At 38.9% G+C, this 26,007-nt stretch overlaps 1 protein-coding gene across 1 annotated transcript in view; it reads left to right on the forward strand.

Annotated features, from left to right (window-relative positions):
- Ankle2 (ankyrin repeat and LEM domain-containing protein 2) overlaps positions 1–26,007 on the forward strand; it is a 55,867-nt gene that overhangs the window by 6,358 nt on the left and 23,502 nt on the right. Inside the window, exons 2-5 of the mRNA XM_083110406.1 lie at positions 5,160–5,821; positions 18,571–18,753; positions 21,443–21,645; positions 23,262–23,400. Coding sequence (XP_082966532.1) covers positions 5,160–5,821; positions 18,571–18,753; positions 21,443–21,645; positions 23,262–23,400 — 1,187 coding nt within the window. The remainder of the gene's footprint in view (positions 1–5,159; positions 5,822–18,570; positions 18,754–21,442; positions 21,646–23,261; positions 23,401–26,007) is intronic.

Consider the following 26,007-nt stretch of genomic DNA (forward strand, 5'->3'; position numbering starts at 1 on the left):
GAGGTGGGAACAAAATGGTGAAATAGTGAGTGATGAGTTCAAGATGTTCTATTCTAGAGGTGATCAACAAGGAAACCGTGGTGTGGGAATAGTGCTAGGACCAGTTGTGAGACATAAAGTTATAGCAGTGTGTTATGTGGATGACTGAATTAAAATGGTGAAACTTCAAGGAAAGAAGAAAGACTTAGCATTACAAGTGTATATGCCACATAGTGGGTTGTCAGAAGAAGAAGTGGAGGAAATCTATGAGAAGATAGAAGACTTGATAGAAAAAGAGAGAAAGGGATCATGCATTATCGTAATGGGTGATTGGAATGCTGTAGTAGGAGAAAGGCAGGATGGAAGTACAGTAGGAAGGTATGGATTAGGTGAGAAATGAGAGAGGGGAAAGCCTGGTAAATTTTTTGTGAAACACACTGTTCCAGCAAAATGAGAGAAGGAGATACACCTGGATATGTCCAAGAGATAGCAAAAGATACAAGATAGATTACATACTGGTACAAGAAAGGTTTCGAAATTCTTTGAAATATGCGAAGACATTGCCAGGAGCTGACATTAATTCAGACCACATCTTGCTAATAGCAGAAATCAATCGTAGATTGAAGAAGATAACACAAAATCAGGTGAGCAAGAAACCCTACTTAGAGGAGCTAAGGGAAGAAGAAGAAAGACAAAAATTTGCAGAAAATTTCCAAGGAAACTATACTAAGTTTAAAGCTAGTTGTAACAATAAGAATGAGATGTGGGATGAAATAAAAAGTTGCTTACAGAAGGCAGTGGATGAAACAATAGGCTACAGGGAAAGGAAAAGTGCAAAGAAACCATGGATTACTGATAGTATGCTGGAAAAAATGGACGATCGGAGAAAATGGAAGAATGTAAATACAGAAGAGGGGAGAAATAATTACAGGATACTGAATAACCAGCTAAGAAGAGAAACTGAAAGGGCAAAAGAACAATGGATGAAACAAAAATGTGAAGAAATTGAAGAACTGGAAAAAAGGGGAAGGTATTACTTGATGTATCATGAAGTAAACTGCTTGGGCTTCCAAAAGAAGAAATGGAAAACAATGTGGATGATAGAAGATGAGGGAGGATGTGAAATCACAGACAAAAAAGGAATATCAAATGTGTGGGGAAAATACGTTGAAGAGTTATACCAGAAAGAGAATCGCCCAAAACAGTCTGAATGTAGAAAATGAAGAAGACGTGCCTGATGATGAGAAAGGATACTATATCCTGAATGAAGAATTTGAGCAACCACTTAAAGAAATGAGGAATGGGAAAGCAACGGGCACTGATGAAATTCCTGTTGAACTTATCAAATGCCTGGGAGATGGAAAAATAGAAATACTGCACTTATGCAATGAAATCTATGAGAAAGGGGATTGGCCACAAGATTTCACGGAGACTGTTTTGGTACCTCTGCAGAAGAAAAGCAATGCCAGAAAATGTTCTGAGTACAGGACAATCAACTTGATATTCACTCGGCAAAAATTCTTCAAAGAATTCTGAACAGATGCCTATACTCGAAGGTCAGTGGCGAATTAGAGGAAGAACAGTTTGGTTTCAGGAAAGGAAGAGGTACAAGGGATATAATTGGTTTACTGAGGACCACTGGGGAAAGATATTTAGAGAAAGGAAAGGAGGTGTTTGTAGTATTTGTAGACCTGGAGAAAGCCTTTGATAGAGTGAATTGGGTTAAACTTTCAGATATTCTGATGAAGATTGGTGTAGATTGGAAAGAGAGAAGACTTCTAAGCAACTTACATATGAATCAACAAGCTAAAGTGAGAACAGGAGATGAAATGACAGAAGGATGCGAAATTGGAAGAGGAGTATGACAAGGATGCTGCCTATCGCCTACTTTGTTTAATATCTATTTCAGGGCATGAAATTTCTAGTTTGAAATCAGTCGCCGGACTAAAATCTTTGGTCGCCACTATTTTATATTGATAAATAATAAAAATATGAGCAATTATTAAAAAGTTAGGAATTAATGTTTGTGTAGCGCTGTTGTTCTGCACTGAAGTACCACTTATCAATCGCAGCTGCTGGGTCAAACTCTGACAGGGAGGGGGGGGGGTCCGTTTACGGAAACTCTGAGCAAATCATCCAGTGTCTCAGTCTTCAGAGAGTTCCTGTAAGTAGTCTTGAGTCTGTTGTGACAGCTGAAACCTCTCTCACATGAAGATGTCAAAATCTGGAGCAAATTGGCGAATCTTGCTGAACACTCCTCACTGAATCTTTTCCAGCGCCTGATTCAAAGTCAGAGAAGGGACTCCATTTTCTCATTATAAAGGCTCGGGTTCAAGTATATGTAGAGCTTCTTTATTTATTCTATCCCAAACTGAAGAATATTTTCTTTAGGAGGCCAACCCAAGGTGTTGAAAACATGCAGAGATGCAATCGCATCTGTTGATATAGATTGCAATCTTTCTGTGATGTACACCTTCGCATTGTTAAGTTTCCTCTAACAGTCTGAAACTCTTGCTCTCCATTTTCAATGTTTGTGAGCTGCACATCCCTGATCTTCCCTGAAATGGATACATGGTCCAAGAAATCTTGTTCGCTTGGTCCAACATTAGATTCCTGTCAGCCAAAACTGAAATACAGTCTTCAATTTTTATTTTCAGAGATGAAATCAAAATTTCTTATTTTATAGTGCCAGGCTTAAAGGGTTCAATTTCCTGTAGAAATCCAAAAGGAAGTACAGAAGCTTAACAAATTTAAATTGCTTCAAACTTTTCAGCAAATCCTTAGCTTTAGCGTCATCATTGTCTTTTCCATGCGCCACCTGTTCAAGATGGGTCAAAACAGCTTTCCATGATTGCAAGAGAGCTCTTACTGCACGTTCTTTGCTGGCTAACCACCTAATAGTGTGGATATCACTGAGTTTTAGAATTTCTTCTATAACTTCTGCCGTTTCTCTCAAGAGGTGAAGTCTTGAGGCGTGTTTGACACACATTTGAAACAACGAAATTTTAGTCGCCAGCCCAAAACTTTTGGTCGCCAATGGCGACCTGGCGACCGGAAATTTCGCACCCTGATATATTTAGAAGATATAGTGAAAAATTGTTTCCAGGGCATAGGAGGTGTCAAATTGGGAGGAAGAAGAATAAACTGCATAAAAATTGCTGATGACATGGCATTATTCGCTGAGGCTGAAAGAACCATAAATAATATGTTAGAGGAGTTAAACAGCAGCTGTGAGCAGTATGGGATGAAGATTAATGTAAGCAAGACAAAGGCAATGGTTATAGGATGGAAACAAAGGAATATTAATGTGAGAGCAAACAGTGAAAGAATCCAGCAAGTGGATAGCTTCAAGTACCTCGGATGCACTAAAAGCAGTGACATGAGCTGCAACCAAGAAGTGAAAATGAGAATCGCGATAGCAAAAGAAGCTTTCAATAGATGAAAAAAATGTTTTTTGTGGACCCATGGACATAGGTCTAAGGAAGAGATTAGTGAAATGTTTTGTGTGGAGTGTAGCACTATATGGTGCAGAAACCTGGACGTTGAGAAGAAATGAAGAAAAACGACTCAAAGCTTTAGAAATGAGGACATGGCGAAAAATGCAGCGTGTAAAATGGACGGACAAGCTAAGAAAAGAAACCATACTGAAAAGAGTTCGTGAAAGAAGATCTATACTGGAGACCATCAAGAAGAGGAAAAGAAACTGGTTAGGACACTGTCTAAGAATTAACTGCCTGCTAAGGGATGCCTTGGAGGGAATGGTTGAAGGAGGAAAAGTCCGTGGAAGAAAGAGATATCAGCTTATGGATGATATTAAATTAACTGGGTTGTATGCTATTACAAAGCATAAGGCAGATAATAGGGAAAGCTGGAGATTGCAGTGAAAACCTGCCAATTAGGCAGAAAACAATGAATGAATGAATTCTTAATTGTAGTATTTATATCATCCCCTAATAAGTCTACATCATCTGCATATGCTAACAACTGAGTAACACCATTTAATTTTAGTCCTTTGTTAGTTTCTTTTACCTTCCTAACAGCATATTCTAAGGCAAAATTAAAGAGGAATGGAGATAATACATCTCCTTGTTTTAACCCATCATGAATTGTAAATTTGTCAGACACATTAATACCCACACAAATTTTACTTTCTGTTTCACTGGTGCATACTTTTATCATATTAACAAGCTTCTTAGGTATTCCAAACTCGACTAATATCTTTTATTTAAAAGCAGATATTTCAAGCTTTCCAATAAGATATATTTGAGTTTTTTATTCCCAAGGAGTACAATTTTACAAACATGTAAACCAAGGACTCAATATTTTTTACATGGATAGTAGTCTTGCAGTCTAACAAAGTTTAAAAATGTATAAAATGGTCAAATTATGAAAGTATATGTATTCACTGTATTTACTTAAATACCCTGTGCAAAAAAGAAGACTAGGTTTTCTGGTACAAAATGTGCGAAAATGTTCTATGCACAAGGATGGGGAGAAAGAGAAACTAAAGGGAATACTAAGACAGTCAAACCTAAGGGTTCTAACCTACCCAAAAATGTAATTAGTAACAGTGCATTTATTTCACCTAACGTAATCACGTAAACATTTAGAAGTGTGATTCTAATTTTAAGAAACCCTCTCCAAAGGTATAGTGGTAGCATCTTTGCCATCAAGGTCCAAGGTTCAATACCCAGTAGAGGCACATAATGTTTCAGATCCCACTTGAAACTGTAGGTCCAGTCCCTATTAGCCTATCCATGAATAATGTGAACTTATCATAGAACAAAATTTCAAATTGTGTAAAGTAGTTCCATAAACATTTGTTGGCGTAATTATAGTGCTAAGAGCTTCGTGCCTGATCCATCTAACCTGTTTACATAAGACTAAATAGGAACAGAATTATGATCAGGCAACACATGAACTGCTCAATAGATGGCAGCATTAGTCTATGACAATAGGAAAGAAATGGCTAGTCACTTCGAAACACACTCGTAATGAAAATGAAACCTTAATATCCATGAAATATCATGTAATGAGTATGCATGTTAAAGCCTGTAAATTAACAATTTCACCTGATCACTGATCAGAGAAAAATCCATTATTGCAGTAGAAAGTAAAGAATGTGTTGTTACAAATTATAAAAGTTATGTGAATCTAATTTTTAACTTTTTTCATTGCAGATTTTCTACCAGTTTATACAAACAGAGTGGATGCCTTGAAAATTGCCAAAAAATACAAAGGAGCAAGATTCAAATCATTTAGATCACTCAAGGAAGCTAAAGATTTTGCAATTTCTGTACCTTACAAAGCCTCTGACTCTCTTAAATCAAACGGACAGCTGGAAGGTAGCCCTAAATCTAATTCAGGCATTGTTGAAGAAAAACCAAGCCCTTACAAAGGACCTAAATCTCAGGATTTAGTAAAACTCCGGAGGGCAATTGAATCAGGTGATAAGCATCTAGTGTCTATTTTAGTCTTCTCAAATCCCAGGTACCTGATCAGCAGTGTAGACACTCCGGCAATTTTACAAGAGGGTGCTCGCTACAATGCCCTTCATGTGGCTGCTAAAAGCAAGAATGCCGAAATTGCAGAAATGGTGCTAGAGACGATATCAGACAGTGCTTTCTTGAAGCTACTCTACCAGGATGAATCTGTGGAAAATCTTAGACAAAGAGCAAATTTTTTGCTTGATTTGTATTTAAACACTCCTGACAAAGGATTGAATGAGACACCTCTACATTTTGCTGTCAAGTTTGGTGCCGCAAAGGTGGTTGAAGTGCTTGTTAGTTACCCACAGTGTGATAAATGCATGAAGAACAAACATGGTCAGATACCTCATGAGGTGAGTTTGTGCATATTAGGGCTGATTTTATATTGATGTCTATTAGAGATGACTGTTCAGGAGTCTGGTTAAACTGCAATTTAGCAAATGGCAGCATTTTATTTAATTCTGGTAAAAAATGGTGTAACGAAACAAAATTTTGTGATAAGTGATTCTCTCGCAAGCATATTTTAATGCAAAATTTCTGAACAATTTTAATCTCCACATTCTTCTATATTTGTATCTACTCTTCTATATTTGTATCTACTCAAGTCTTGTATTTACTTCAACAGTTACAAAACCGGAATTCATAATTTGTAAAGATTTCAAGCAGCATGTTATAGTAACTAAGCTGTCCTCATTTGTACCTCAATGGGAAATTTATATATTCACACTATATCCATAGTACATAGTAGAGTGCTTCATTGAGGCCTTTTTGCTCGATCGTCTAATAGTTCGTACGGATGATGGTAGATGGCTTACGGAATGGACAGTTTCTTCGCTGGAGTGAATATTGCTCGAACATTCAAACGATTGGTATACGCTCGAAGCCAGTAGTTCATGTGTAACCGTAATTTGTCTGTGGTAGTGGGCCTTCAAAATTGCTTCGTGAAGTGAAAGACGCAGCGAAATGGAAACTTAGTGAACATAGTCATCATCTCCATGTTAAAATGTAATTTAGTCTATCTTACCAATGCATAGAATATATGAAAATGAATAGATGATTATGGGCTGAAACTACCAGGACGAATTTTTACACATATTTTTGTACTATTATTGTCCCATTGAAATGATATTTGATGTTCTATATATTCGAGCGTGTGAGATTCGATCGAGTATTTTCGAGCGAAAGTGGTCCAATGCAGTACTCTAGTACATAGTGTCTACAAAAGGTCTGATACATTTTAATCGTGAATAAAACAAAGTAATGCAGATACAAAGAAATAGCATGGATGGATAGATAAAATCAAAAACTTCTATGTCCTATGTTTGTTCACTTTGGATTTCATTTGTGGCAAAGAGATTATCAAGGCAAAATTTGATTTCTTGTAGGTTCGGTTCAGCATTCAAACATCCACAGTGGCTGTAGAATTTCTTATTCTGGCTTTCAATTCATCAATGTCTTTCAATAACCCCTGTAAAAAGTGATCCTACTTCCTTCTTTTCCGGCCTTCTTATACATCTTTTCACCTTCAATCTCTCTCCTTGCAAGCTCTTCCACGGTGCCTCAAGAGCAGATTAACTAGGCTGGAAATTCATACAACAATTCAACCTGTCCTAAGTTCATTAAGTACAAAAGATAAATACGGAGATCCCCACCGTGGCTGTGTGGTCTAAGGCATTATGGTTTGGGCTCCGACTACCAGACACGTGCAGGTTCGAGTCTCCTGGGGTAGGATAACAACTTTTCTCCTGAAATTTCAGCCTGTGTATGGGACTGGTGGCCATCCACCATTGTGGGGAAATGGGGAAGCTATGAATGAGTAGCGTAACCTGGTCATGGAAACCTACAACGACGACTGGAGGTTTGTCATGCTGACCACGTGTCACCCCATAACTTGTTGGATGATCTGCCACCTCGACAGATGGGAGTGAGGTCAGTATTTGGTATGTATGCCCTGGCTCTCACGGGCTGTTGCACTACAGGTAATTATTGCATAAATACAGAACATGAATGTATAATGCGTAAACTGGCAGTATTTTTCTCAACGAGTTAATTCATTTAATCAAACCATTATCTTGGAGGTGATAATGTGGGGCTTACTCAAAATCAATCAAAATTCTAAATCAACAAATGTGCACCTATGGCTTGCACCATTGGTACTTCCATTTAGACAGAGTTAGCCTAACTATCTCCTCAGCTTACCTTCAACTTAATGATATTCCGTTCAGTAACGTAGCCTTCTAGCCACACTAGTAGAGAGTGTTTTGTTGCATTTCCTTTCACTTCATTTTTACGTTAGCATGCTAGGCATTATGATGTAACTCGGAAATATCTGAAAATGTCGAGAGAAGTGCTATCCAATAGATAGCAGTTGCCCTCAGACATGAAGGGTCCTCACCATTGGAAATCTGGGTAAAAACTTTTTCGTTATGCCAATCTGGTGTGCTGGTCCCTGTGGCAGAGTGGTTAGCACATTGTGCTACAATGTCAGCGGTCCTGGGTTTGAATCCCGGCCTAGGTATGGATGTTTGTGAATATCCATTCAACAATGTCATCATATCATTACTCATCCCGATCTTTGCAAAACCAAAATTGGGACAAAAGCGAAGTAAAATAAAGCAAATAAGGCCAATCTGGTGCTTTTATAGTAGGGGCTGGTTGCCTGTGGATGTTCTACCCACAGACCTGCATTTTTTCATGGCAACGGCTCTTTTTTTTTTAAAAAAAACAACAAACAAACGAGAGCTGGGTAGCTTAACATAAGGAAACTTAATATGTCCAGTAAAGAATAATCAAATTTGTACACATACATGCAATCAAATATGTAAACATTTGCCTCACTGATGGCGTTGTTTCTATGTAGCCTTGTAATCAGGAGGTCCTGGGTTCGATACTTTGTAGAGGCACACACTGTTTTGGATCCCACTTTGAACTGTAAGTCCAGTCCTGATTAACCTATCTGTGCATAAAGTGGACTTTAAACAGCAACTCTAAAAACAAAAAAAATCATACATATAAACACACATAAAAACCTGTTAGTTGTTCCTTCTACACTACCGACAAAAAGTTTAAGACCACTAGGAAAAAGTGCCAAAAATCAGTAGAATTGAATGTATTTCGTAATTAATGTACATGAAACAGATGTAAGAATCTGCTTAGCAATGTTCAAACATAGGTACATGTACTAATGTCACTTCATATTTTGCTTTCATCAATATGTCCGTCATGGACCTTAATGACAGCAGCGCAAACACGTGGCATGTGCTCCAATAGTTTGTCCAGATAGGATGGTTGAATGTTACGCCAAGCATCGTTGATGAATTCCCATAGCTGTTGAGTGTTGCTAGGTAACGTCTTCCTGATGTCCCTATCGATTTAGTCCCATAGCAGTTCAATTGGTGAAAGATCAGCAGACTGTGGTGGCCACGTCATGAGAACTAATGCACCTTCTGTTGCCTTGCGTTCCAAATACTGCGTGCACAATTTGGATGTATGTTTGGGATCATTATCTAGTTGAAAAATAAACCCATTACCAACAAGACGATGACCAGAGGGGATGGCATGGTGCACCAATATCTGATGATACCCTTCTTTTACCAATGTTCCCTGAATTTTATAAAGGTCCCCCATCTGGTTTCCGCCAAAACATCTCCACACCATTACTCTTCCACCCCCATGTTTCACTGTGGGAATAAGACACACTTCTTTCATTCTCTCGCCGACCTTTCGACGCACAAATGTTCTCCTATTGCTGCCAAATAATTCATATTTGGATTCGTCGGTCCAGAGTACCCCTTTCCAGTTATCCACAGTCCAACCTTGGTGCATTTTAGCCCAGGCCAATCGTTTCGTCTTGTTCACACGTCGTAACAATGGCTTTCTAGCATTTACTCTGCTATGCAGCCCTTCTTCATGCAACCTATTCTTCACCGTTGACACGGACACAGGCGTCACTCTGCTGTTATTCAGGGAAGCAGTGATGACTGGTGCTGTTAGGGGCCTGTTCCGTTTGCTAGTTACTGTAATATATCTATCGTCAGCTGCAGACGTTATACGAGCTCTTCCACTACGTGCACTGTCAGCATGACTGTTGGTTTTACGGTATCTGTCCAATGCACAATGAACACAAGTCTTGGAAATATTCAGTTTTCTTGCTATTTCGCATTCCGAATAACCTTCATTTTTCAGTGCACATATCACAGCATGCTTTTCAACTGAAATTGCCTGTACCCCACGATGACAGGCCATTTCACACAGCTCCACTTAACTTGCACACCTCACACACAATAATGGGCTCGCAATGTCTCCTGCATGAACAGCAACTGACCCTGAGCCACTGATAAGCATGCACATGAGGCTGGCTACCGTACTGACCGGTTTCACGCACACAGCTGCAATGTTGCCAGCTTCAGCAATGTTTTTGTCACTTTCCAGTTTGCCAACCACATGCTACACATTCAGCAAAAAAATGGTTTCGCATCTTGCGAGGTTCAACCTAGACTACATTGCATGTTCCATGTGTATCATCGTCACGTCTTTCTTGGACAGGAATCGTTGGTTCCATATAACACTCCATACTGATCTTTTGGCCGTTTTTCATGGTGGTCTTAAACTTTTTGTCGGTAGTGTACGTATAACACATACATATACAAACCAGTAAAGATCCATCTGATCTTTACATCCCAGAGAAAATTTGTCCAAAGGGGTTATGTTGTGTGACCATAGGGTTCAATGAAGTAGGCCACCTAGTCCAATCCTCCTTCCTGAGGACCAGTGACACCTCTGTGAGGTGGTGCACCGTCATGTTGCAGAATGTTGATTGGCTTGAAGCTCCTTGATTTGCGGGAATGCAAAATATTCCAACATTACTGAGTAAATGGATGATGTGGCTGCCATTCGCAAGCCATTTCACCATATATCGGAACGATCGTGCGACTCGTGGTGGGGGCGTTATGATCTGTGTTAACTCAAAATGGCCAAGCAAAGTACGCCACGACTTAAAACGGAACTGTGAAATACTGTGGGTGGAAGTTTCAGTGACCGGTGCCAAGAAGCTTCTCCTTGGCTCTTACTATAGGCCATATAAAAACAGTCCTTTGTTCCTCCTCGAAGAATGTCGAGATTCTTTGCTTGCGGCAGTTGCCCTGGGAGACTTTGCGCTTTTCGGTGACTTCAACCTCTCAATTGACTGGCAAGACCCTGTGAATGGAACAGCGAAGTGTACGAACGACGCATGGTTTATTGAAACTTTCATCTGTGGTTTAAACCTGAAACAACATAATTTGTTCAACACCAGGAAGGACAGCAACCTGGATTATGTTCTGTCCACCCTAAACGATATTAGTATCACGGCACGTAAGAACCTCCTGACCTCCGACCACGACAGTTTGGATGTTTCTATTCTCATCCCCCCACCCCCTAGAAGAGGTCATCGCCCCTCCATCCAGAACAAACGCTACCTGTGGAACCGAGCGCCGTGGGAGGAGATAAGACTTTCCCTCGACTCCTTCCCCTGGTGCATCTTGGAAGATGGGACGGTCGACGAGGCAGCTGACCTATTTACAGGTGTCATTCAAGCAGCAGTGATGGACCACGTGCCTACAGGGAAAATATCTTCTCGTAGATTTCCGTGTTGGTTCGACTCCGAAGTGCGGGATGTACTGGCCAACAAGACACGAGCATGGCAACTTTGGAAGGGCTTCCCGAGTGAACACACGCACAATACCTTTGCGGCTCTGCGACGACACTCAAAGTATCTCCTTCGAAAAAAATATAAGGAACATATAGACAATATCACTGCAACAATCCCGGAAAACCCAAAAAACTTTTTTAATCTAATAAACTCAAGGAAAAATAACAGTAGGATTCCAGCTGAAATTACGCATGATAGTGAAAGTGCGATAGGGGACCGAAGGGCAGAACTCTTCAACGCTTATTTTCATGGTAACTTCTGCACCCCGTCTTCCCTTGCAGCGTTGCCAAACGTAAGATCAGTCTGTTCCTCCTCCCTAACAATGCTTGTCACTACACCCGATGAGGTGAAGGATCTATTGTCGTCTCTTTCAGTTCACCGTGCCCTAGGACCGGACGATATCAACACCATGTTCCTCAGGAAAACTGTGCAATCCCTGTGCTATCCCCTCTCCATTCTCTTGAACAGATGTTTTTCGGAAGGCATCTTTCCTCACGCTTGGAAACAAGCTAACATCACACCGATTCACAAAAGTGGTAACAAAAATTTTGTTTCATCTTACAGACCAATCTCCTTACTCTCTCCTCTGTCCATCATCTGTGAAAAAGTAATCAAAGACAGACTGTACAAATTTGTTTCTCCGTACTTAAGCTCTAAGCAACATGGTTTTCTTCCTGGTAGCTCCTGTCTTACAAACCTGTCTGTTTTACTCTCACATGCTATGGAATGCATTTCAAATAATTCACAATTGGATGTAATATACTTTGATCTGGCCAAAGCCTTTGATACTGTTAGTCATCGTCTTCTGATTCACAAATTATGCAATAGATTCAACATTCATGGCAAATGTCTCACCCTTCTCACAGACTACCTTAGCGATCGCCAACAACGTGTTGTTCTTCCTGGAACTGTTTCTAACTTTCTTCCTGTCCTCTCTGGAGTTCCACAGGGTAGTGTTCTAGGACCTCTCTTGTTCATATTATTCGTCGATGACCTTGCCGACCATCTCACAGCTCCCTCTAGCAATTACCTTCTTTTCGCAGATGACTGTAAAATTTTCAGGGAAATCTCCACTTCCGACGATACTCATCTTCTTCAGAATGACATAGCAACATTTACTTCCTGGTGCCTGACATGGGGCCTTACATTACATCCTGACAAGTGTACTACTCTCACTATCTCTCTCAAGAAGAATCTGTTAAAGTCATCTTACTCCATCTCTGGCAATAACATCAAAGCAGTATCCTCTCACAAGGACCTAGGCATTGTTTTCGACCAAAAGCTCACATTTGAGGAACATATTTTATGCACCACAAAAAAGGCCATGCGTCTCTTAGGTTTACTCTACCGTTTCACTGAAATTAGTGACATCTCAGCCCTCACTTTGTACTTCAAATCATTCATCTCCCCAATAATAGAATACTGATCTCCCGTCTGGTCCATGGCATGTCCCACTCACCTCTCCAGATTCGATTCAGTCTTTAACTTCTTCCTAGCTATAGTCCGTCACAGGGTTCCCTCATTACGCAATTTTTCATCTCCTCATCTCTTGTCTTTTCTAAACTTACAAACTGCTTATCAGCGACGTTTGCAGAATGATTTCAGTTACTTATACAAAATTGTGAATGGCAAAATCCGCTGCAACACACTCCTTGAGGAATTCCACTTTAGAGTACCTATGCGCACAACTCGCAATACAAGGTTATTTTATACTAAAAAACCTAGACTAGAAATTCAAAAAAGATCTCTCTTTTATAGACTTGCAGCACAATACAGTGATCTCCCCTCAAGTATTGATATATTTTCCTCCGAGTTTGCCTTTCGGTCTTCTATCAGAAGAAATACTTGTAATTAATATCACATAGTGCCATCTCTTACTTATTTTTTTGTTCATTTGCTATTCACTTTTATGTTGTTTTGTTACTTTTAATTATTTCTTATTTATTTTTATTTATTTATTTTATTTTATTTTTTTTATTTTTATGCTTATTATAATTATTGCTTTCTCATTGTTGACAATTTCAGTGTAAAATGGCCACCTGTGCTGTATCTGAAATTTTCTCAAATAAATAAATAAATAAATAAGTATGTTCCACAAAAAAGATGGGCCATTGATGCAATCATTCATGAGAGCACACCAAATTATTACGTTCCTTGCAATTTTATGATACTGTATGCCAAGCAGGCTATGGAAAGAGGATGCTGCGTAAGGAAACGTGCTAGAATGCTTCCCATAGTTTCTGCTAGGAACTTGCTGTTGGTGATCAGAATCTTATTAAGTACTGGGTAGACCCACAGAGGTAGATATACTCCTTCTGTGTTAATGGAAATGCTAATGGTGGAAACCACAGTTGCACATTAGAGAATTTATTACATTTTGAATAATGTACCTGTGGATAAATTGCAAATACAAGGTGCATTCAATAAATAACCAGAAATATTGTATAAAAAATGTAAAGTACAACTGTGATTGTTATATGTTTGTTATTTTGTGAAGGCATCTGTAAGCTATTCATAGCTGGGCCTGGCACGCCTGCCTCACACACGGAACACTGGGAAACTATTACACAAGATGGCGGCACCCTTACAGGAGTGCTCCAAGCTGGAGCAGCGAAGTGTCGTGAGATTTTTGTTGAGTGAAGGCGTGAAACTGATAGAAATTCATTGCTGCATGACAGTTCAGTACGGTAACAACTGTATAAGTTGATCACAAGTGTACGAGTGGGCTAAGTTCAAACTGGACATAACCAGTGTTGAAGATTCTCTGCGTGTCTAGGTCGCTCTGTCACTGCAGTCACGGAAACAACATTGCTCAAGTGGAGGACTTGATATGGGAGAACTGGCATATTACTGTCAGTGAAATTGCTTCCCAAATGGAAATAAGTGTAGGATCAGCCCACCATATCAGTCATGACACACTCATGTGCGAAAAACTGAAACTATCCAGGACGTGGTCTGGTGTCCACTGGTGTGCTTGCAAGACCACACACTGCCAGAGTCACATTGTCTACCATTGAGGACCTAAAGTTTGAGTGCTTACCCCACCCTGTATTTTTGCCCGATCTCGTACCTTCCGATTTTCACACCTTTCACCCACTGAAAGATGCACTAAGTGGATCAAGGTTCCAGAATGACGACGAAGTCCAGTCAGCAATGCATGAGTGGTTACACACGCGTCCAAGACATTTTTTTTCCTCTGGAATCAGGGCCCTTATCAAGTGCTGGCGTAGGTGCATTGAACTAAGGGGGACTATGTTGAAACATAGTATTCATATTTGCACACGTGCAAATTACTCACTTTGGTAAACTAAAAAGTGTTTAAAAAAAAAAAAAAAAAAAAAAGCAAAAGACTGTTTACTTACGTTATGCGAGTATATCCCGTTGTTGTAAGCAACGTTTTGGGGGTCTTACCGCCCCCTTCTTCAGGCTACTTTCTTGGCACAAGTCAAACCTGCATGCTGCGTCAATTATGTAAAACAAGGAATAGGGTAAAAGGTTTCATTTGGATTAAACATTGTTAAAAGACTTGCCCTTGCCTTGATAAAAACTTTCCATATCCATAATCAACCTGCATAAAGAACCACCGAAAACGTATAAAAGTTAAAACTTAAAACTGTTAAAAACGCCCTCTCCTCAGTCACCCATGATGGTATCTGGTTGCCCTTCTTGTGGAATGCAGGATGTTTTTTCTGGCTATTCCCCTCTCCTCCACCTAATCCCTACGACACTTCCAGCTCGAAAACCCGTGTTTCCTGCGCTGCGCAGATTACTTAAGCCATGACATGAAATCCTATTTTATTTTTCTTAAGTACCTCCCATCTTTTAAACATCCTAGTCCAAATTTCATCCAGGTTCCCGTCATCCCTGTTCAGTTTCCTGTTCCTTTCTTTCCATATATTAGCAGCCTCATATATGTTCCTATTTATTAGTTTATTTTCTCTTCTGATGGCCTCCCTTTTCTTAATTTTATGCTGTTTTCTGTGATATGTTCAGATAGACCTGTTCTGGGTATTTCCTCACTAATGTCCTTATCGTGTTCTTTCCACCTCACCCCCATGCTTCTTCCTGTTTGACCGATGTATTCCTTAACACAATCACACCTAATTCTATACACACCCTTCTCTTCTTCCTCTTTTTTCATTTCCATTCCTTCCCTCTTGTACTCAGTGAAATGTTTTTCAATGTTGCATGGAGCCCTCATTCTGCATTTTATGCCATATTCTTTTACTATTTTTTCAGAAACCCCTTTGAAATACGGAATCCCCGTAAATCTATATTTCCTTTTCCCTCCCCCTTCTTCTTTTCCCTCTTCCTTATTGGTCTTCCTTTCCTCTTTTTCGCAAATTTTGTGTGCTCCCCTTTGCATTCTCCTCATTTCATTCTCTCCATATCCATTTCTCTTTCCTACACCCATGATCCATTTTTCCTCTTTTATCAATTCCTCCTTATGATTACAAAGCCTTCTTGCCCTAATGGAGAAATTTAAGAATACATTGATTTTTGTTCTCTTCGCATGCTCAGATTCTTTATTAATGTATAGGGATTACCCATAGCTAGCCCTTCTTTTGTACATATATCTTGCTGTTAAAGCAGAAGTAGTTGTAACTACACTAGTGAGCAAAATTTAAGCAACAAACACAAATCTGGCCTGCAGGTAGAAATATCCCATACAAATCTCCCTAATTGCTGGTAAAGGTATACAAGGTGTCATGGATGTGTATTTCAAATGGAAGATGGAAGCTGTGTCCTGCAGTACTGTATGGCCACTGTCTGATGATTACTGCAGCGCTGCTAGCTGCAAGTGTAACTTCTGGTGACTGCTTCTATCAGTCCATCATTAACTTGTAACATGTAAACAATACAATATGGCACAGAGGAGATGCTATCAGGTACCAGGATGAGATCTTGGCTCCATATGTTCGATTGTTTTGAAGTGCTGTCGGCCTAGAGTTTGTCATCATGGATGATAATACTCATCCTCATAGAGCAGGGCTGGTGGATGACTTATTGGCAGGTGAAGATATTGTGCTCATGGGTGGCCTGCTTGCTCACCCAACTTAAATCCAGTAGAACATGTTGGCGATTCTCTAGGACAACGCATTAGAGCACGTTAGCATCGCATCCACCAACCACTCTCCAGGAATTGAGCAATGCTCTACGGGAGGAATTCGCATTATTGCCACAAGATGATATCTGTGCCCTGATTCGCAACATGGCACAACGTTGTCAGGATTGTATTGCTGCCAGAGATGGTCACATACCATATTGAACTGACGTAAGCGGTTTTTGATTTTGGATTCTACAATTAACTGAATGTGTGTATGCACACAAAAGTGTCCCCCCCCCCCCCACCGAAGAACTCTGGGGATAGAAGCGGTGTTTCTTTTGTTGTGGTTTATAAGGTATATACTAATTATGTGCAAAAAAAAGGTAAAGTGCTCCCCTGTGCATAGCACCACGCCATGAAGGCGTATAGGGAGTGTGGGGCAATAAATCAATGTTCATGTGTGTTTCCTCCATGTGTGTGTGTTGCTTTAATTTTGCACTACTGTAGATGAAACCACCTAACATATTCCCACACGACTACGGCATCCAAACCTTTTTCCATCAGCCATCTTTGCAAATGTACAAAACAATGTATTCTTAAATTTCTCCATTAGGGCAAGAAGGCTTTGTAATCATAAGGAGGAATTGATAAAAGAGGAAAAATGGATCATGGGTGTAGGAAAGAGAAATGGATATGGAGAGAATGAAATGAGGAGAATACAAAGGGGAGCACACAAACTTTGCGAAAAAGAGGAAAGGAGGACCAATAAGGAAGAGGGAAAAGAAGAAGGGGGAGGGAAAAGGAAATATAGATTTACGGGGATTCCGTATTTCAAAGGGGTTTCTGAAAAAATAGTAAAAGAATATGGCATAAAATGCAGAATGAGGGCTCCATGCAACATTGAAAAACATTTCACTGAGTACAAGAGGGAAGGAATGGAAATGAAAAAAGAGGAAGAAGAGAAGGGTGTATATAGAATTAGGTGTGATTGTGTTAAGGAATACATCGGTCAAACAGGAAGAAGCATGGGGGTGAGGTGGAAAGAACACGATAAGGACATTAGTGAGGAAATACCCAGAACAGGTCTATCTGAACATATCATAGAAAACAGCATAAAATTAAGAAAAGGGAGGCCATCAGAAGAGAAAATAAACTAATAAATAGGAACATATATGAGGCTGCTAATATATGGAAAGAAAGGAACAGGAAACTGAACAGGGATGACGGGAACCTGGATGAAATTTGGACTAGGATGTTTAAAAGATGGGATGTACTTAAGAAAAATAAAATAGGATTTCATGTCATGGCTTAAGTAATCTGCGCAGCCCAGGAAACACGGGTTTTCGGTTTTCGAGCTGGTAGTGTCGTAGGGATTGGGCAGAGGGCAGGGGAGTAACGTGGGAAGGGAATAGCCAGAAACAACATCTTGCATTCCACAAGAAGGGCAAGCAGATACCATCATGGGTGACTGAGGAGAGGGCGTTTTTAACAGTTTTAAGTTTTAACTTTTATACGTTTTCGGTGGTTCTTTATGCAGGTTGATTATGGATATGGAAAGTTTTTATCAAGGCAAGGGCAAGTCTTTTAACAATTTTTATTCCAAATGAAACCTTTTACCCTATTCCTTGTTTTACATAATTAACGTGGCATGCAGGTTTGACTTGTGCCAAGAAAATAGCCTGAAGAAGGGGGCGGTAAGAACCCCGAAACGTTGCTTACAACGGGATATACTCGCATAACGTAAGTAAACATTTTTTTTTATTATTATTATCTTTTAGAAAACACTTTTTAGTGAAACATAGTACTGTGGTTCATTTGGTGCTTGTAATAAATATTTGTTACAACATATTTCCAGTTATAAATTGAATCAGCCTTGTTTATAAATAGAAGCAGCATATAATGAACCTTGTGCCAATCACCTCTAGCAATAAATATTTGAATTACGAATAAACTTCCCTAATCAAGTACTTCCAATTCGAGTTTTCCATTCATATTATGTGCTTTTGTTTTGTAGTTTGAACCTAGGCTTGGGAAAAATGTTGTATTTATGACCCCTATTCGACAACATTGATCAGCTCTCAAGGCACCATGGAAGAGGTGTGCAAGAGAGAGATTAAAGGTAAAGGGAAATAAAGGCTGGTGGGGTGGAAGGGTCAATACAAATATTAGTGTGTTTGTATCTACATTCTTTTGTATTTTATTCACAGTTGAAACGTGTCGGATCTTTTGTAGGTACCCTGTATATTATCATTTCACTTCATGGTATCAACATTTAAGATAACGTTTGTCAATTGAAACTGAAAAGAATAAGAGCCTAAATTAAGAGTTAAATAAAAATAATGTCTCATTGTTTTGTTTTTTTTCAGATTATTTGCAACAGGATGTCAAACCCAAATCCACATCTTGTTGAAGAGATCAGGATCCTTCTTGATGGCATCTACTTTGTTCCTGTGTTACGATCAAAAGATAATGCAATACAACCTGTGATAGGGGAACCTTTTACCCCGGATAATCACGTAGATGATAACTTGGACTTTGACAATTATAAGGTAAAGTTCTTGTGTGCACATATTGGTAATTGATTTGGTGCTTGAGTAGGATGTCTCCTGCAATTATGATGCTAGAAGAAGTTACTGCTTCATCAATTGTAAAGATATTTGAGCAATATGTATACCTTGGTTTGCAATCATGGCAAGTTTACATAAGCTTGTAGTCAAGATTTACTGAAAAATAATATAAGACCTTACTAATTGCAGAGATTCTACATAAGTTGTACATGGCATGAAAAATTAATGTTGCAGGGATGCCATTTGGAAATCATGAAAATGAACATTCATAATCATTATGAGTTGTATAACTAATAATACAGAGTGTTCCGTTCAAATCTCCCTAATTTCAATTAATTACTGTGAACGAAGTACGAAGAATTGTGAAATAACTGTAACATCAAATGAAAGGCCAGATCTTCAAGTTTTGTTTTCATGACTTGAAGTTGTCCGTTTGCTCACTACGCAGTGCCATGGTCGCATAAATAGAAATGGCGACTGTTCAACAACGCGTGCAGGCAGTGGTGTGATATGCTGAGACAAAATCTGTGATTGCAACGCAACGAAATTTCAGACGAGTGTACGGAGGAGTTGCACCTGATGCTAAATCAATTAGGTTGTGGTTTATTTAGTAAGTTTCTAACAACCGGCAGTGTCTTAAAACAATCTGGTGGAGCTCGCCATCATGTGTCGGAGGAAAAGGTGGAAGCAATTCGAGCGGGGTTTCAGAGAAGCCTGAGTAAATCCATCCGCCAGGCATCTAGGCAATTCAATGTGCCTCCAACAACAACGCAACAACGCATCGAGTTCTGCACAAGCGGCTTCGGTTGTATCCATATAAAGTACAGATTGTGCAACAATTGAAGCCAGATGATAAGCCGCGTCGCAAAGAATTTGGTATGGAAATTCTGCAGCGTATCAACATGAATCCTCACTTCCTTGACAACGTCCTGTTTTCAGGCGAAGCAACGTTTCACATGTCGGAGATTGTCAACCGGCATAACGTACGGATCTGGGGATCTGAAAACCCACATGTGTAGAGAGAACATGTGCGCGATAGCCCAAAATTGAATGTTTGGTGTGGTCTAATGAAGCGCAGGGTCATTTTCAATGAAGATACAGTAACAGGCCCTGTGTGCTTGGACATGTTGGAGCAGTTTGTGTACCCCCAGGTAGTTGCTCTACAACCGGACATCATCTTCCAACAAGATGGGGCTCCCCCACAATGGCGTCTGGATGTTCGGAGGTCCCTCAATTTGACATTTCCTAATTGCTGGATTGGATGCGATGGACCGATACGGTGGCCGCCACGTTCACCTGACCTCACTCCGCTGGACTTCTTCCTCTGGGGGTACGTCAAGGATCATGTGTTTGCGACTCCAGTGAATAACATCCCAGAGTTACGAACCCGCATACGTGATACGATTGCAACAGTAACAGGGGACATGTTGGAGAGAACATGGCAAGAAGTTGAATACAGACTGGATATTGTTCGTGCTACCAATGAGACACATGTGGAGGTGTATTAGTGTTTATTAGTTTTAGGAAAATAAAATTTATGAGTTTTTCTTCAATTCTCTGAAATTTCATTGCTCTATCATTCATACTTTCTTTTCTACGATTAATTGAAATTATGGAAATTTGAATGGAACACCCGGTATTATTAATAACTGTAGTTGTGCAATGACTGGCATTTTGAATTCACTTAACATTTTGATGTAATTGACATGGATCTTTCTCAGTTATAGCGTTTCATAATATTATTAGTTCTCGTATTGAACGTGGTTACACGGACAATATACAAAGAAATGTCATGACTGTTCAGTGCAGTTAACTAAGTTATTAAAGTAATGTACAGTTTCAGGCACTTATGCCTGGTAATGATACTCTTCACTGTCACTAAGGTTGTTACAACAATTATGGTCATGCATGTGTTTAAAATTAGTGGTCACAGGTCACAGAACATCTATATATTTTTATGTGGTGCCTGCTTCAATCTTGTACCTCACCAGTTTATGTGATTGGTTTATTCCCACATCTGTTCAACCAGATCATAGCACGTGTACTTTCAGATTTTGTTGGTATATATTTGACTATCTCATTTCATTTAAATTTTGAGCCTCTTGAATTTTCAGGGAATTCTTTTCTGAATCATGGTCCAATTGACAATAATGCAAAATTACCACACAAGTCTTCTTTTATAAATGTTTTTTTTTTTTTTAGTAGTGAAGTGTATTAAAGGTGTCAGAAACGGAGGGAAACAGGAATTCACTCAGTATACCTACTTTAGTTTTCACTGACAAACTATAACATAATTGCCTTGTAATCAACTGGTCCCAGGTTTGATACTCGGTGGAGGGCCATTGCACAGTGGTTCGGACCCAGACCCAACTTTAAACTGCATGTCGAGTCCTGATTAGCCTATCTGTGCATGAAGTGGATTTGAAACAACAATTCAAACAAACATACAAAAACTGGTAAACTAATAGGGTATTATTAGTAGGATTTTTGCAGAGAGGATGATTTACTATAATTTGTACTATCATTCTCAGAGAAAGATGAAAATCTTATAAAATAAACCTGCATTGATTGTTTGCAAGCAAGTTTTATAAAGCATAGATTGTATTCATGAAACACTATTTTTCTGTTATGAGTCATAACAGGTCGAGCTAAACTAGTTTTTATATTATAGGGTTTCATGGAAAATCCTGTATCTCCAAAACTCGAAGTTCAGGCATATGCTGGTCCAATGCCAAAGGAGACTGCTGTGATCTTCCATAAGAAGTGGAAGACCCCTCCTAGACTTCGCATGCTCCGAGAGGTTCCTACAGCTAAAACCGGATCTACAGCATCCAGGTTGAATGATGTGGAGAAGGGGTTGGAGAGGGAAGGAAGGTGAGTTTATGGGTTGCCAAGCCTTAATTTCTAATTAAATAACAAAGTGCCTTAATATGGTGCAGTTTTTGTAGACTCGTTTCTTCGTTAGAAGAATGTTAAAATTATCTCTAAGCTAAAATCTCATGATTTGGGAAGATAGTCAACTGTCCAGAAGCTAAAACTATATTGTTGGAAAGATCTGTGACCATGTACATTTAACAATGTGCTTTGTGCACATGCTGGAATATATTATTTATTTTTAGAACAACAAGATAGTGTTGTTTTTTGTTCATTATAATCAACAAAATTCGATCTTGTTTTATTGCATTAACACAGAGTTCTACAGAGTTTCCATGTTGTTTTCTCAACTTTCCTGCAGCGATAATCATAGCAGCAGTTCAGATCTGATATAAAATGACAAATACTTATTTATAAAATTATCAATTGTACTGTTAAAAATATCAGCAGTTTAACCAATATATGAATATGCAAGCAGTTATCAAAGATTACTGTACATTGATTACTAATACTGATAATTCAATGCAAATTAAAGAAGCATAATAATTTTAAGTGGTGGTAGTAGTACTAATAAAAATGCTTGTGCTTGTTTTATTTGTATTGAATAAACATGAATCAAAATAATAGCAACAAGCATTGCACACCATTAACAAGAATTAATGCATTGATTAATTAATGTTATCCATAGTATTTTGTTTAGTAATTCATCGAATAAGATTGCTATGAAGAATTTTGCTTTTATATCCACAAGAAAATTAACAAAATGACAAAGAATTGTAGATATTTTGATAAAAGTATTGGCAGTTTTACTAATGAATCAATACTAATATGTCACAATAAGTCAATAATCAGTACTTACGGGTCTCATACTTAACCTTTAGTCTCAGAGATCATTTTATTCACACAAGCCTCTGCTTCCAGTAAGTTTCCAAGTGTATGCTTTTCAAATGTGCAGTGGTGTACAAAAATATTGTAGATGATCAACTGTTTACTGCAATTATTTTAAAGAATTTGCCTCTTTTTGTAAGTGAAATTTTGGAATACTTTTCCCTTTATCTCCTAAGTGCTCTTGTTGGTTCTGTTGTGTCATACTTTCACTTTCTGTGAAAGCCTGGGCCATTCTCCTCCACCCTTTTCCCAAATAAAACATTTCATATCTCTGTTAGAATATTTCACCTGCTATGATTTTTTTTGGTAAGTAACAACATTCATGAAAATCCTTCGTTTTGAGATCCTAATCGATTTTTGAAATAGCTTTTTGACAGACATTCAATAGTTTCTATGACATTATAATTCAAGTGTTTCATCTTCATATGTATTTAATTGAAAAAGAAAAAAAAACATGAAAAGTAGTTTTGTAGAAACACCATGAATATTACAATACATGGTTCTTTGACATACTATATCCTGGGCAGTGGGAAAGGTTTACATGCGTTGAGATCAGTTCTCGAAGTGGAAATTCCTACTGGGGGAATGCTTGATCAAGGTTAGGGATAGGTGAGGGGATGCTTTAGTGGGGTCGGAATGCCGGAAAATATTTCACTTCCAGCGAAGAACGTGCCCTTTGGGGGCTGATTTCCGAAAAATAAAATGTATGTTCTTGCTTTCCATTTCAGGAATTTGGCACAAGAATTTCAAGTAAAATGGAAAGAGTTTTGGCCCTTCTTGGGAATGTTTTGTAACTTATCAGAACCTGAGGGACTTGATAAGTTAGAGAAGTATCTGAAGGACAGATTTGAGAAAGTTACCAAAGAGGTAAGTATGATTGAAGAAAAATAATGCATGAAGTGTTCACATTAAAAGTGTTTAGCACTATTCATGTTAGCAATTTGAATTGGAATCTCTGCTCGTTGCAATCAATGGGCTCCTTAATCATAACTTTATTCAGAGCTTGCACAAAAGAGCACACCCTCAATGTGTGAGGTAGATTCCAAATTCCGATGACACTTTGAAATCTCTACTTAAACTACATTTTTGGAGATTCATAAAAGAGACTCTTCAGAATTTTAGGGCTTCGCTTAAGCTATAATTTAACAATAAATGTTTTGAAATATAGTGCACGTTTGAGGACTGTTGTGGACCAAATTGGAGGTCACCAATGTTTGACCATGGGAATTGCCATTCTCATAGCAGCCAGATATTTTGGAAGATGTATAAGGTATTCCATTGGATGAAATCAGCCAGACAATTAAATATGGCAAACTTATAATTTGGCATAGTTAATACATGGAGGAGGTATTTTTGTTTGAAACATCCAGAAAAATAGTGGGAAAACACAACTGTGATAAACTGTGAACAAACTGTATTGAAACAGATTTAAAACATTGTGTTACATAGTATTTTTGAATTATTTAATGGTCTATGACATATGAAATAAATGAGAGAAAAATCGTTTTTCTAGCTGTAGCATAATTCATTCCAACGTAGGCACAACACTGCTTTCACAAAATAATTTGTAGTTTTGGGTAATTTGCAAAGATGGGGATGAGTGATGATATGATGAAATTGATGAATGGACGCTCACAGTCACAAACATCCATGCTCTGGCTGGGATTCGAACTCAGGACCCCTGGCATCGTAGCACGATGTGCTAACCACTCTGCCACGGGAGCTGGCGAAGTTCAGAATGGAATATTCACTATGCGTATTAACTAAAAGTGTGCTTAATCTTGAGAAACATATACTTTAAGATGCCTAAATTTGAGTATTATTATGGAGGATAAAGGTAGCAAACCTGTGATAAAATTAAGTCTAAAAAGTTACAATTTATTGCTTTCTTTTTCTGGGAAGAAAGGTTCTGGCACTATTCAAGTTGATATGTTACCTTGTAGTTTGTTAATGTGTTCATCATAACAACTACTCAAAATTTTGTTCATCATAACAACTACTCAAAATTGTGTTATGTTCATAAACGATGATGCATCCAAGCATACACACACACACACACATGCATTTCTCTTGTTTGTTTCACTGATTGATTTGCTTTACATTACTCCTCTTTTCTGCCACATTTGGCTAATTGCAAAATGAGAACAAGTGATGATATGATGAAATTGATAAAGGGACACAAAGAATATCCATGCCCAGGCTGGGATTCGAACCCAGGACTTCTTATCTGGGATCGTAGGCATTTCTCTTGTTAGAATAAAATGTTATTAGTCCTCACTTATAATAAGATGCCAGTATGGAGTACCGTTGTTGACTACCAGGGAAAAAACACTGGTCATAACATATTTTGTACCCCCACCCTTCGGTAGTCTGATTCTTGGATACTCCAAAGTATTTGCCTCCTCAGGGAATGCAACCCTGAAAACTGATCACAAAGCAACAGTATTAACTATTACACCCTCCTGGAAGAATAGAATCAAACTGTTGGACGAATATTTTAGAACAGATTATGTTAACAGAATTGTTAAATAGTTTTTGATTCATTCAACTATTCCCTGTCACAGTTATTTCTGGAGCAAGGGTGCGCATAGCATCAGAAAAGGGGAGGAAATCGAGTGGGCAGAGCATAGCTGTACATACACCCCTTCCAAATTAACATTTCTGTCCCGCCACTGGCAGGCAAAATGCCACCAATGAGTTATAGAAAGAATTTTGCCAATTTTACATTTGAAATCCTATTTATAAGGGCCAGTCAGTGGAAAACAGGCCACCTCGTATATCTCAACATGTACGTAGATGCCAATGCTTCACGAAACTCCTGCTACTGGAAGGTTGTTCCGTTGTTGCCCTGTGGATGGTAGTCACGTTGCAGGCTTGTGTGAATCAGTGCGAGTGTGAGCCATGTGAAGTCAGGACGTGCCATCCAGCATATCATTGAGGCCAGTAAGGAAGAGCAGCGAGCAGTTGTGTGTTCCCAGGTGGCGGAAGGCGCTTGTACGGGAGACATTCACTGTCGAATGACGGCAGTGTATGGGGAAGATTTTATATCTCTTGTCGCAGATGAAGGAGTAGTGTCAGAGGTGTCACATGGAAGAACGTCACTTCGACCCAAGCCTGTGACATGACTGCCATCTACATGTTGAGATATACGAGGTGGCCTGTTTTCTACTGACACCCTTACAGATATGAAATAATATATTTGACACACAACTGTTCAACATAATTACACTAGTTTCTTATCACTGAGGATTTCTGCTGCAATATATATGTGTTCTTATGGGACTTTTGCTCTTTTGCGTGGAGGTGGGAAACTGCTTTGACCTCCCTAGACAGCATCTATAATCTTTGGATGTGAATGTGTTTTAGTCTACCATGACAAAAATATCCTGTGCTCTTAGCATGAGTTGATCTGTGTATTGAATTAAATCAGCAGGGAAATATATTTCACAAGAATGCAGTAAGTGTTGCTGTTGA

The sequence above is a fragment of the Lepisma saccharinum genome, chromosome 1 (genome assembly GCF_977018435.1).
Source record: "Lepisma saccharinum chromosome 1, izLepSacc3.1, whole genome shotgun sequence".
In the NCBI taxonomy this organism is placed as follows: Eukaryota; Metazoa; Arthropoda; class Insecta; order Zygentoma; family Lepismatidae; genus Lepisma; species Lepisma saccharinum.